This window comes from Alligator sinensis, unplaced genomic scaffold (genome assembly GCF_000455745.1).
Source record: "Alligator sinensis unplaced genomic scaffold, ASM45574v1 scaffold883_1, whole genome shotgun sequence".
Lineage (NCBI taxonomy): Eukaryota > Metazoa > Chordata > Crocodylia > Alligatoridae > Alligator > Alligator sinensis.
In genome coordinates this window covers 2,451,953-2,463,943 of record NW_005842009.1, presented here as the reverse complement: position 1 = coordinate 2,463,943, position 11,991 = coordinate 2,451,953, and the positions used below count along the sequence as shown (strand labels likewise).

The 11,991-nt window shown below is 50.4% G+C and overlaps 1 protein-coding gene across 5 annotated transcripts in view; it reads right to left on the bottom strand.

The window, feature by feature from the left end:
• Nucleotides 1-11,833, bottom strand: part of TMEM200B (transmembrane protein 200B) — a 16,802-nt gene extending 4,969 nt beyond the window's left edge. The window contains exons 1-3 of one of the 5 annotated variants that reach the window (XR_003093628.1): nucleotides 5,103-5,145; nucleotides 4,377-4,491; nucleotides 1,777-2,204 (exon numbers count right to left, since the gene is read on the bottom strand). Coding sequence is in view for 2 of the 5 variants with exons in the window: in XM_025201966.1 (XP_025057751.1) it covers nucleotides 11,528-11,636 (109 nt within the window). In the remaining 3 variants the exon portion in view is untranslated. Of the gene's footprint in view, nucleotides 1-930; nucleotides 1,235-1,776; nucleotides 2,205-4,376; nucleotides 4,492-5,102; nucleotides 5,146-11,527 lie in introns of those variants that run through there. The other 4 variants (XM_025201969.1, XM_025201966.1, XM_025201967.1 and 1 more) reach the window with 4 other exon arrangements.
• Between the last annotated feature and the right edge of the window lie 158 nt (nucleotides 11,834-11,991).

The window sequence follows — 11,991 nt, the reverse complement described above, 5'->3', positions numbered from 1 at the left end:
GAAAGAGAAAGGAGGAGGAGGGATGAGGGATAACTAGGACCCATAGTCTATGAGGTTAAGGAGAAAAACAGCAGGTGGCCTAGTGACTTGTCAAGTAAACCATTAGCTGCTTCTTCACAGGTGCTGGAAACCAGCTGGAGGGAGATAACAGACTACTTAAAAGTTTAAACCATCCCCAGCCCTGTTACCTGCTACCTCCCTCCTAGGGCAAGGGGGGAAGAGGCAAGGCAGCTCCCAGCAGCAGCTGTGTCCCGGCAGGTCAGTGCATGGCCCCGGTTCCCCGCGCTGCGGCCTTGGGCTCCACACCCCCCTGGCCAGGACTTGGTATTTGTTATAGGTTAACCATTTAACCAATATAATTAGAGGAGGTACAACGGATATTTTTTAAATGACATTTACATCCCTAAATCGTAGATGCGACCTACCTGTAAAATGTTACATTAAAACCTTTTTAGTGTCCTTCTGCCTACTTGAATATTAGAAAAAAAATAAATAAAAAAAAATCTCCATGCCCCACGAATTTTGCAAAGCCACTTTGATGTAAGTTTTGGCTGCTGTAGGGTCAAGTGAAAACCAGTCCCTGGAGTGTAATCCTTTCCCAGAAGTCCCAGGCAAAAGGATTCCTGTAAATTTCCCGCACAACCTCATGGTTAACGCACACAACGGTCAGGCCTTATTTCTGGCTGCCAGCCATGGCAGCCTCTCTTTGAACTTCATTCCCTTCCTATCTCATTTTGCTTCCCTTAAGCCCCTTATGGTCCCCCTGCAGAACAGTAACACAGAGAGCCAGCTGCTTTTCAGGGCAACTGGCTATAATTGTTCAGGGACAAGGCAAGCAGCACACCGAATTGACTCTCAGTCCAAGGGTCGCCCTTCAACTCTAGACTTAAATTTACCTGTGTCCAGTGTGGACCGGCTCGTTATTCTCACCTTTCATTACTGGAAATGACTGGTGTCAAAAACGCTGACTTGGGGAACTGAGGTTATTAGAAGATGTGATTGTGCTAGAGAGATGATTATCATGAGGTTTCAGGTGTCCATCTCTGTGGGAAAGCACCCTGTCCTTGCACTGCTACTCATGTCAGATCTAATTCAAATTTCCACCGGCTTCAGTGGGCTTTGGGTCAGGTCCACGACTTCTCCTGCAGCATGCACGTTAAAAGCTTCAGCACCAGAATGGATGGGAACAGCAGCTAGTTGAGAAAAGGGTAAATGGCCTGTGTAATGGAACCAGATGTCTGTCAAGTGCCCGTGCGAGAAGCCAGCCGAACAGCTGTGGAGGACAAAGGCCAACATTCAACTACAGGCCAGGACAGCTTGGGCAGTGTTGAGCTACCTTCCCTTCCACGCTGCACCACAGCACCTCATCTATGACTAGGACGGGCTGCCTGGGAGCTGACAGTGCACAACACATTCAGTCTACAAAGCAGCTGGATGTAGCAGGGCACTCTGGACAGGTAGAAAGCAGGTGTGTCACCCAACGCCCGGCAGCAGCGAGGGTGGTGGCGGCGCAGAGCTGTGCCCCCCCACTACCAGCACTTACGCATCCCTAGGTCTCCTGGGCTGTTTGTTATAAAACTGATCATGCCACTAAACAGACAACCAGGAACACCCCTGCCTTCTCCCACCCCCCACAAATGCATTCAGCTGACTTGGTCTTCTCCTCTGCTATTTCCCATCCACCTACCAGACTTCCTGCCTCAAAGGCACCTCCGCTTAGCTGAGGTGGCACCAACAAAAAGCATGAGCGCTGCATGTTTTTCAAAGTTTGGCATTTAATGCTCATTGACAGAGATGGCTGTTCCCGGAGTTCAGAACCATTATTTTTATTAATAGAATCCCCAACTGTTACATAAGCTTCTTTCAAAAAAAAAAAATCCAACATTGCCGTCAAATTCTAAAACTCCCAGACACTGACACGCGACTTAATTGATTAATTCAATATTTTAGCAACAGCACAAAAGTTTGCTAAATATAAAAGACAGAGACTGAGGTCCTGTTGGCTCTGCATGGACAGGAGGGATTCCACAGTGCTTCCGGTACAAGTAGCAGATTGTTCCTGTGTCCTCAAATTCAAAGTTCCCCCTTTTGCTGTTTGCTGGTAGCTAATTGGCCTCTGCCTCCACCCCAGAGGCAGCTGCATTTCACCAGGGCTGAATGTTGGCAGACTGTGAAGGTTTTGGGGTCCCAGAGGATGAAAGATGCTATAGAAATGTAAATGTCATTAGCATTATAGAGTGAGATAACTGCTTGGCTGCTAAACTGGGAGTTGAGAAATTATGCTTCCAATCCTTGCAATAAGCCTTCCATTAAAAAATCAGAACTATTTCTCTAATCCCCCCATCACTGAGGCATACTGATAGCTCCCCTCAAAACCCGTCTCCTGGTCCCCTCTACACACACACACTTTCCTAAAATCCAGAAACAAATCTAGTAGGATCTTGCAAAAACAAACTTAGATACAAAGTATGTGGGAGACGGGATACGATTCTATGCAGATGCACTGTATTATGCATCCCCCAGCACCCCCAGACATACCTGGAGGCACTTGATTCTTGATGGCGATAGCGCCACATGCCTGGGTGTGCAAAGCTGCATGCAGCTGGTCAGGTTTATTCAATGGCACATTCATTTTGAGCGTATCCCTCTGGCAGTTTCAGAGTTCAAACAGAAACCCTGCATGCTGCATTAGGAGCTTCTAAAGGACCTTTCACATCTGATGATCTCATCATCACCCACATGAGCCAAAGGAGTATCATGAGCCACATTTTACACATGGAGAAACTGAGGCACGGAAAGGGGAAATGACTTCTCCTAGGCTGTGCTGCAAGGGAGGGGAAGGGCTGGGAAAGGATCTCAGGACTCTGGGATCCCATTCCTGTGCTCTAACCACAAGGAGCAGAGACGCAAGGCTTCCTCTTCCCCTCAGGAAAGACTTGGACCTCCCTGGCAACATTAACTCTTACTCCTTAATCCCCTGCTCCAACCACTAGACCTTTGATTCCCAACCAGAGTGATGCTGCACCCTGGGGTATCCTGAGATCCTTTCAAGAGTGCTGCAGGGTGCCATGCAATGTTACCAGTGTTAGGTGGTGTGCAAACATGATTCCCTAGATAAACCCAGAGATTTCAGATAAGAACCCATGGTGTTAAAAACATTCTGGCCTCTTGTGGTCTTTCCAAATTCTTTGCAACAGAAGAATTGCTCTATTATTTTTCTGTAGTCAAAAAACAAGGGAAAACTAAGAGCTGACATTTTCCAAGAGGTGACCTGAGTCTAAAACAGGTTTAGAACTACTGCACTGCAGGTGACCTACATGAGGGCTTGGGGATGAGGAACGGGAGCTCCTGGTTCCCTTTATGCTTCTCCCAACAGCCAAAAGCACAGCCCTGAGAGCGGACAGGTCAGCTCCTAGGACCTGGCTAAAGGAGACCCTTGAGAATCCCTTGCTAAAATCCCAAACAGCAGCAAGGGTTGGAGGAATTCCCTCCCTTTCAAAGGAGTCTGTCTCTGTCTGCTCTGTGCTCAGTGCCACATGTGCCTTGCATCTCTGACTCAGAAAACTGCTTGAGAAACAAGGGCGGTTGTATTCTTCTTGTTGCTGCACCAAAGAGGCAAGTGTTAAAAATCTCCTACAGCAAAACATATTGCTCAGGCTCCTTTAAAATTTTTCCTCTCTACTATGCCAGGTACGGGGCTGTCATCTACACAGCAGATGCTAGAGAACAGGGGTGGCCAACCTGTAGCACAAGTGACACAAATGGCACAGGCAGCTTCTGTGCGACATGCAGCAGATCAGGAAGGGGGTAGGTAGCATAATGGCAGATAAGACAGGGAGTAGAAAAAGGAGCAGCAAACCAGACAGGGAACACATGATGGGGAGCAGAAAGCAGAGCAGCAGATTGGGGAGGGGAAGGGGATCGGAGTGGCACTTGGGGAGGGTGGGGTACGTAATTTGCGGTATGCATCCCAAAAAGATCATCTCCCACTGTTTTAGAAGCAGAGTCTACATCAGGGGTGGGCAAAATGCAGCCCGGGGGCCAGATGCGGCCCGCCAGCCCAATCTATCCGGCCGGCGGGGCCCCTAAAATTTTTAGAAAATTAATATTAATCTGCCCTGGGCTGCCTGTCATGTGGCCCTCGGTGGCTTGGCAAAACTCAGTAAGCGGCCCTCTGCCCAAAATAATTGCCTGCCCCGGTCTACATGCTTGCTGCTTTCTCCTTGAACTAAGTCCCAAAATTCATTTCTGTTTAAATGCATTCCCCAGTCCCTCATCCCGTCCATGCTGCACTCCTGGGGCACAGAGATCTCCAGGTATGGAAGGAGGCTTTCACAGGAACCCCCCTGTAACGATACTGGCAGAACAGGACTCACAGATCTGTCGCAGGTGCTCTGCACCACATGGCTTTTCCCTGAAGCCCGGATAGGACACTCGTTCGCTGTACTACTCTGCCACCATTTCTGGATCCATCCACCTCTGAGGCTGTCTCTGCAACAAACACACCTAGATCAGATGTGCTTCCAGGTGGCATCTGCTTTTCAGTGGAGTCCTTCAGAGCCTCTCCCTAACTGCACCATAGCAGAACAGTGACTTAGAATCGTAGAAAATCAGGGTTGGAAGGGACCGCAGGAGGTCACCTAGTTCAACCCCCTGCTGAAACCCCCAGCTAGATCATCCCAGCCCAGGCTTTGTCTAGCTGGGTCTTAAAAACCTCCCAGGATGGAGCTTCTACCACCTCTCTGGGTAACCTGCTCCAGTGTTTTACTACCCTCCTAGTGAGAAATATCCTAATATCTAACCTAAACTTCCCTTGCTGCAACTTAAGACCATCGCTCCTTGTTCTATTATGTGCTACCACTGAGAACAGTCCAGCTCTTTCGAACCACCTTCAGGTAGCTGAAGGCTGCTATTAAATCCCCTCTCAATCTTCTCTTCTGCAGACTAAGTAAGCCCAGTTCCCTCAGCCTGTCCTCAAAAGTCACGTGCCACAGCCCCCGAACCATTTCTATTGCCTTCTGTTGGATTCTCTCCAATTTGTCCACATCCTTTCTGCAGCAGGGGCCCCAAAAGTGGACGCAGTACTCCAGATGTGGCCTCACCAGTGCTGAATAGAGGGTAATAATCATTTCTCTTGATCTGCTGGCAACGCTCCTACCAATGCAGCTCAGTATGCTGTTAGCCTTCTTCACAATAAGGGCACGCTGTTGGCTCATTTTCACCTTATTGTCCACTGTAACCCCCAGGTCCTTTTCTGCAGAGTTGCCGCTTAGCCAGTCAGTCCTGAGACTTGCCCCTGGACAGCACAAGAGGCACAGGGAAATCAGGCATTTACAGAACTTTGTGGGCCAGGAAGGCAGGATCTATGCTTTCCTGCAGGAGGGAAAGGCATTGCAGATGCTGTTGCTCTGGAAGCAGCAATATAGGGAACCTCCAGTCTTGCATGCTCACACTCGGTCTGTACATGGAACCCCACCACCGATGTGGTGACCACTTACTTTGCAGAAGCCCCAGACCAAAGTAGGTGACCTACGTTCCCAAAGGCCAGGCCCAGACGCTGCTCCAGCCCTCAACAGTGCCAGCTCTTATGATACTGACTGCAAGACCCTTAGTTTTTGGTTTTGACCCCTGCAAGTTTCCCAAATGCAGGAAACTTGACTGTACAATTTTGTGGTAATGGGGGAACTGTGTTTGCACTTTCCCTCTGGCTTGCTCCTTTAGGTTTCTGGCTAGGAGCAAGCATGACTAGGGGGCATCTGAACTCCAATGCCTCAGGGCTTGGGGCCTGCGCAGAGGATGCCTGCCATGGATTGGGGAGTATCTGCAGTCTCAGATTGATGGGTATGGGAGGGTGGAGACTTGCCCAGTGGCAGAGCCACACAGATTTGAACGACTGAGCTCAGCTCAGTCGATCTGAAATTCGGGACCAATTCAGCCTTCAGCCAAAAGAAAAAAAGACTCTTAGTTTTAAGTGGAAATAAGGAAAAAAAACACCCCAAAACAAAAAAACCCCAGAAAGAGAGAGAGAGAAATGTGACCTGAGTACATCTTACAGGTTCAAGAAACTGATGGCACATAAAGGCACCCTGAAGTAATTATTTTTTTAAATGTTATGATTTTGGGGAGGAAGCTGACTCATGATTTTCAAATCATGGGGTTTGCAATACTGCAAGCATGTGTTGAAAACTGCTCTATTGGGCTGAGTGAGCAGGAGTGCAATCCACTCAGAGCCTTGGACGGAAGAAGAGAGGAGTCTGGAGCAGTCTGAGGGGATGAAACCTCAGGAGAGAAAGGAGTCCCCCTTAATCACTCTTCATCCGCCAAACAGAGCTCCAGTCTGGATCTCCAAAATGGGTGCTTAAGTCTCTCTCTCCGACTAAGCTTTGAACTAGCACAGAAAAGATTGTAAGAAATTTCGGATAGAAGGTTTATCAATCCCAATTTTAATTCCTCTCTCTTTCTCTGCAGTATTCGCAGCACTGGTTCTCCTAAATTCAACTCCCAGCTCTGACCTAGAGTTTTAAGTGAGTCACTTAATTTCTTCCTGTACCCTAGGGAAAGGGTGACAACTGTCCTCACCCCTTCGCAAGCTGGACTTGCGGGACTGGAAAGGGCTGTGCCAGTGTCAAGTGCTAAATTACAATTGCCATGTACGTCATAATCAGCTTTGACTGTAATACATGCAATGCTTTTTGCAGGCCCCTTTCAGCCCAGTAATAGGGCAGGCAGAACAGCATCCACACCATTTTGGATGTCTTCTCAAGACAAGCATGGGGAGAATGCGTCAAGAGCCCTGGGCCCACTCCAGCCTTGACCAAGCCTATGGAGGTGGATGGAGCTTTTGCAAGACTGCATCATGCGAGCAAGACCTAATCCACCCAGACACAAAGTATCTCAGAGAGGAGCCTGAGAGGGTCCCAAGGAAGTACTGCATGCAGAAAAGTCTATCCAGTATTCACCTTCCACACCGTGATCCTTGGCCCTGAGACAGGTGCAGAGCTACCTCCACCATCATGTTTCCTTCCACCCACTCATTCCTACGTGGGAAACAGCAGACTTGGCATCAGAGACACTTGTACACCAGCTCATGGCTGCTGGGAGGGGACGGGGAGCGCTGCACCATGCAAGCTATGACAACCAACCCCGGAGTCCACCCACTCTGGAAGGTGATGAAGAATCATAATTACAGTCTGCACTGAGACATGACGGTTAAAAATAATTCCTTTTCATTTTTAACCTCCCAGCGCTACCAGTGCTGGGGAGGGGGGCAAAATGGTGGGTGCTCATATTCCCTGCAAAGGCAGCACGGCTGAGGTGCGGGATCGTGTCCCTGGAGCAACTCCTCCCCAGCACAGAAACAGCAGGGACGATGCCAGGCCTGGCTTCATCTGCACAAGCCAACAACGGGCCTTAACCTTGACTTGCAGAGTCTGAAGGGCAAGTTCACTCAGCCCTTCACCTCTCTGAGGAAGTGGCCAACTGGGCTAGTACTGACCGCCATGATGAAAGGACAAACCCAGAGTAAGTTGCCAACCGACTGCCAGAAGCCCCAAGAACTGGATGGAAGTTGGCACCAAATACATGTAGGGAGTCAAGCCAGTGTCCCTGCTGAGAAAAGCCCACTCACAACCAGCAGTAAATAACCTGAGGGGACAGATGCTCCTCTCACCCCTGAAATAGTCACTTCAGGTGAGAACGGAGGTGACCTGGGCAGGACGCAGCGTGGATGCAAGCTTCCCCCCGGTCCGCGCCCCCACGGCTGCCCACCCACCAAAGCCGAATGGCACTTCAAAGGTCTGAAGCAATAAAAGGCCACGCAGAGAGGACAGAGCTGCCGTGCAGCCATGTGTGGTGGAGCTCCTCTCCTCTCCCCGGCCCTGTTCTGTTTCAGTGAGAACAGCAGCCAGCAAGAGAGGCCGCCGCATCTGCAAAAACGTGAATGAAGCCATGTCGCGTCGCTCCCGACACCCCTGCGGGACAATGACAGTGTCAGGGCAGCTGCTGGGCCTCCTCCATGAAATGCCTCAGGAAACAGGCCAACGACTGGACAGCATCCAGAACCTGTTGCCAGAGCAATGGCTACAGGAGGCAGAGCTGCTTCGGAGGAAGGTGGAGGGCCGTTACTGGACATGGGATGGAAAATCCCCAGGTGCTGGGAGTCTCAGTTGCTTGAGCAATAGTTCAGGGACTCTTAGGAGCCAGGCAGAGCCGGAGAAAGGGAGCAGGGAGTGTGCCATCTGCGGGTACCACGTGGACGGCACTCTTAGCAGAGTTGGGAGTGAACGGTGAGGAAAAGGGGAGCTCTGTCCTCTCCATCTTAGAGACCCTTGGGGGACACCTGGAAGAAGGCTGAGCACTGAAGCTCTCCATCATGCTATGACACACCAGCAGGAAGCTGGAAGGCTAAAGAGACCTCTCTGAGGGCACGACCGCTTCTCAAGGACACACACGGGAGCATGGTGCATAGTGCCAGGCCTTCCCAAACTGCGGAGAAGATGGGAGATGAGGGGGGCACTGAGGGTGTGACACTGGAAGAACAAGCAGAAGGATTGTGCTGGACTGGCAATGGCATACAAGGAGACCACGTCTGTCCTGGGAGCCACACAGGCAAATGGACTAGGCAGAGTCCAACGAAACCTGAACACGGCTAACTAAAACGGTGGAGGGGGGAAGAGATGGAGGATTACTGGGGGGGGGACATATTGTCTGTGCTCACAAAACTGGAGAAAGAGAGAGGCAGAGAAGGGGGGAGAAATAATATGACCAAGGAAGCGGGGAGATGCTGGTAAGGTGGGAAACCAGAAATTAAATTAGGAGGCTGGGAATGGGGTGGGGAAGGGAAATCAAACCCATGGGATTGTGTAGAGGTTCTCATGCCTTAGCTCAGTGCTATGACAGCCAAGTCCCCTGTGCAGCTGGGAAATGATCTGATTAAAAATCACTTCAGTTGGTTTAGTTTGTGGCCTCTTCTCCATTTCGTTCTGCGCTACTGAGAAATACCTCCATATCTGCCAGCCCCCTCACCCACTCCATACTTTGCTGTCTGCTGTAGCCCGCTGACCCCCACGGGGGGATCATCACAACCGCCCCTTACCACGAGTGTCTTAACACCAGACAAGGCTGCTAAAAGACAAAAGAATGAGCAGAAGCTTTTAGCTTAGTGATTTCACATAGCCCTTGGCTTCAGCACCAGTGCTCCTGTGAATAAGGTTTAACCAGGCGAGTAAGTTTGCAGAATCCGGTCCTCTCAGCTTCTCTTTCCACTCAACTCTGCAGTCTCTTAGCAGCAAAGTGAGGTGACCTAAGAGGCCTCTTTCATCTGTAATTCACCTCCCAGAGCTCATGCAGGCTTGCTCTCTGCTGTATCTGTTCCAGTACTTTGTCTAGTCCAGGTTTAAGCAACTCAAGCAGCGGGGATTTCTCACACTTCTCCAGTCAGAGTCCTCTGCATGCCAATGGGTCGCACAGAGCCCAAGCTTTGCCTGGTTTTCAATCTTGATTTTCCGTTGCTCAGCTCCATCCCTTGAATTTTAGGGATGCATCCTTACCTTGAACAACGGTGCTCCCCTCCCATGGGAGTTTGCACCCTTCAAAGTAGCTCATTGTTATTCACTCCCTTGCTTCTTTTCATTGCATAGGAAAATCAACACTGTCCCATCAGAAAGAAAATGAAATAGAAACAGAAAGACCTCTGTCTTTCTCAACCAGAGCTCCCTAAAGTGGACATAATTGCTCACTACATATCACCAGCTCCCTGTAAGTATTGCCTCTGTCTTTGCTTCGTCCAAGTGTCACGACAGTTGTGATACTTATGGCCCTGCGTATCACCAGCAACGTAACCTGATGCTGTGGTGTCCTGACGCAGAAAGCATATGAGTAGCTTCCAAATTAACCAAGGCTCTTTTTAATCACTCAGTTAATTTGATTTTTCCACAGCACCTTTCAAGCAAGGGTCTACAGGGCTTTATCTGCATTAGGTGTTAACCCACTGCATTTCACAGCCAAGAAGGTTGAGAAACAATATCCCCATCTAATATACAGATTCACTGAGCCACAGAGGGAAAACAGGACACATGATCCCAATTCCCAGTCCTCTGGCCTAATCACAGGATCTGCCCTCCTCTGAATATCCTGCTTGCTTAAAGGAGAGGGAAAGACAGGCCTCATCAAACATGGGGCCACTTCATGTCAAGCAGCCACTTTGCTCTTTGCAAGGGAACAAAAGTCCATTGCAGACAAAGAAAACTCCAAGCACAACAATCAGTCTTCCTTACGGGGAAAGTAGGAAAGAAAGAAACCAAATACATCCCTAGGACATCGTTACGAACCCTCTGCGTTTCGCACAGAGATACTGCCCATATAATGACCTACCTGCGGCAACATGTTGGGGATTGCAGTGTCCAGACGAGTTAGTGTGTCCTATATCTGCCTATGTCTGGACCGGATCCTTTGTGATGTTATATGCTCTCAACTCCCACTTCTTCAAGTGGGAAGGAGGGTGCTCAGTACCTTGCGGTATCAGGCTGAAGGAGCTTATTCAAGAAGCATGCTCCATAGAGGTCCAGCAGCCAGAAAGGTAGTGACACTGCCAAGGTGTCCTGGCACCTGGTTCTCTCTTGCTCTGGGGTCATCTCAGCAGCTGTAACCCCAGTTTGTTTCCAGCAGGAGAGGCGGATGCACAGGACGTTTCCCCGCAGAACGGGCTCCTGCAGGACGACAGATTCTGACCAGAATTTGTACCTCTAAGAAAACAGCCCGGCTGCATGATGCCAGGGCAGGAGATGCCCTGGGCTCCAGCAGATATCTGGCCCCACTGGCCCTGCAAGGGGTAGCCAAATCACTGAGCATGCTGCTGACTCATGTGACAGCCTGGCCAGCCCAGACAGTGGGTTAGCAACCAACTGGACTTTATATAAGGGGAGCACAGTTTGCTCTGGGTTGGTTTAGGGATGGAGCATTGATCTGCTGGGTCCGGCAGGGGGTATTCAGAACTCCTGGGTTGTTTCCCCGCCCCCCAGCTCTGCCATAAATTCATTCTGGAAGTTGAGGTAAAGTCATTCAAGGGTGCTACGGTTAGTCCCTCAGCCAGGATGAAGCCTGTAGATAGCAGCAGAACTGGAGCAAGCAGTGAGCATACAGGTAACAGAACCAAACTGCAAAGTGACCCAGAAAAATCAGAGCAGAGGGCACTGCAGGCTCCAGAGGGAAGACTGAGCTGCAAGGCAGGCGCTTGGGGAGCGGGCTCCCCCACCTGCCACACCAGAGGACATGAGACCTGGTCACCCAGCGCCTCCTGGTCCCAACAGCAAGTTCACCCTGACTTCTTTGGGGCGTTCCCTTCTCCAAAGTGGGGCTCTGCACTAAATCAGATTATTCTTTTCTACTGCTCCGGCAAAGGGGATGATTGCTAATTACACAGCCTGCTTTAAGCAGATTTGCCCTGCTAATTAAACTCATCTCTATGGCTGGGAAATGAACTCCAGCCTCTCCCAAGCAGGAGAGCAGGCAAGTTAGATGGCCACTTAACTCGTTACAGCACAGAGGGGTGGGGGAGGCATCTGCCCAGCCCCGCGCCAGCCCGCCGGGGAGCCAGAAACACGGGCGACTTCTACGATCCTCCTCCGAAAACAGGACATTTGCAGCGCTCAACTTTTCGACAAGCAAAAAGCGTAAAATCCGGGCCTCTTCCTTCCAGAGAAAGCATCGACCTGATCTGTCCTCTTAGCGCCTTCATTTAAGAGAGGGGGGCTACAGCGGGATTTCCCCTCAAAACGCCTACAAGTGGGAAAGCTGCGCAGGGAGCCGGCCAGGCCGCCGAGCCAGGGCAAACGGTGCGCGTGAAAACATGTTGAACAAATCAGCAAGGAAAATAAAAGACCCCCCCTCCCCTCCCCTCCATCCACCCCGGAGAGGGGAAAAACCTCGGCCGGGGACTTGGAGGGGGTTGCAGCCGGGCGCTGCGTTTGGGACTCCGCTCCCTCCAGCCCCTTC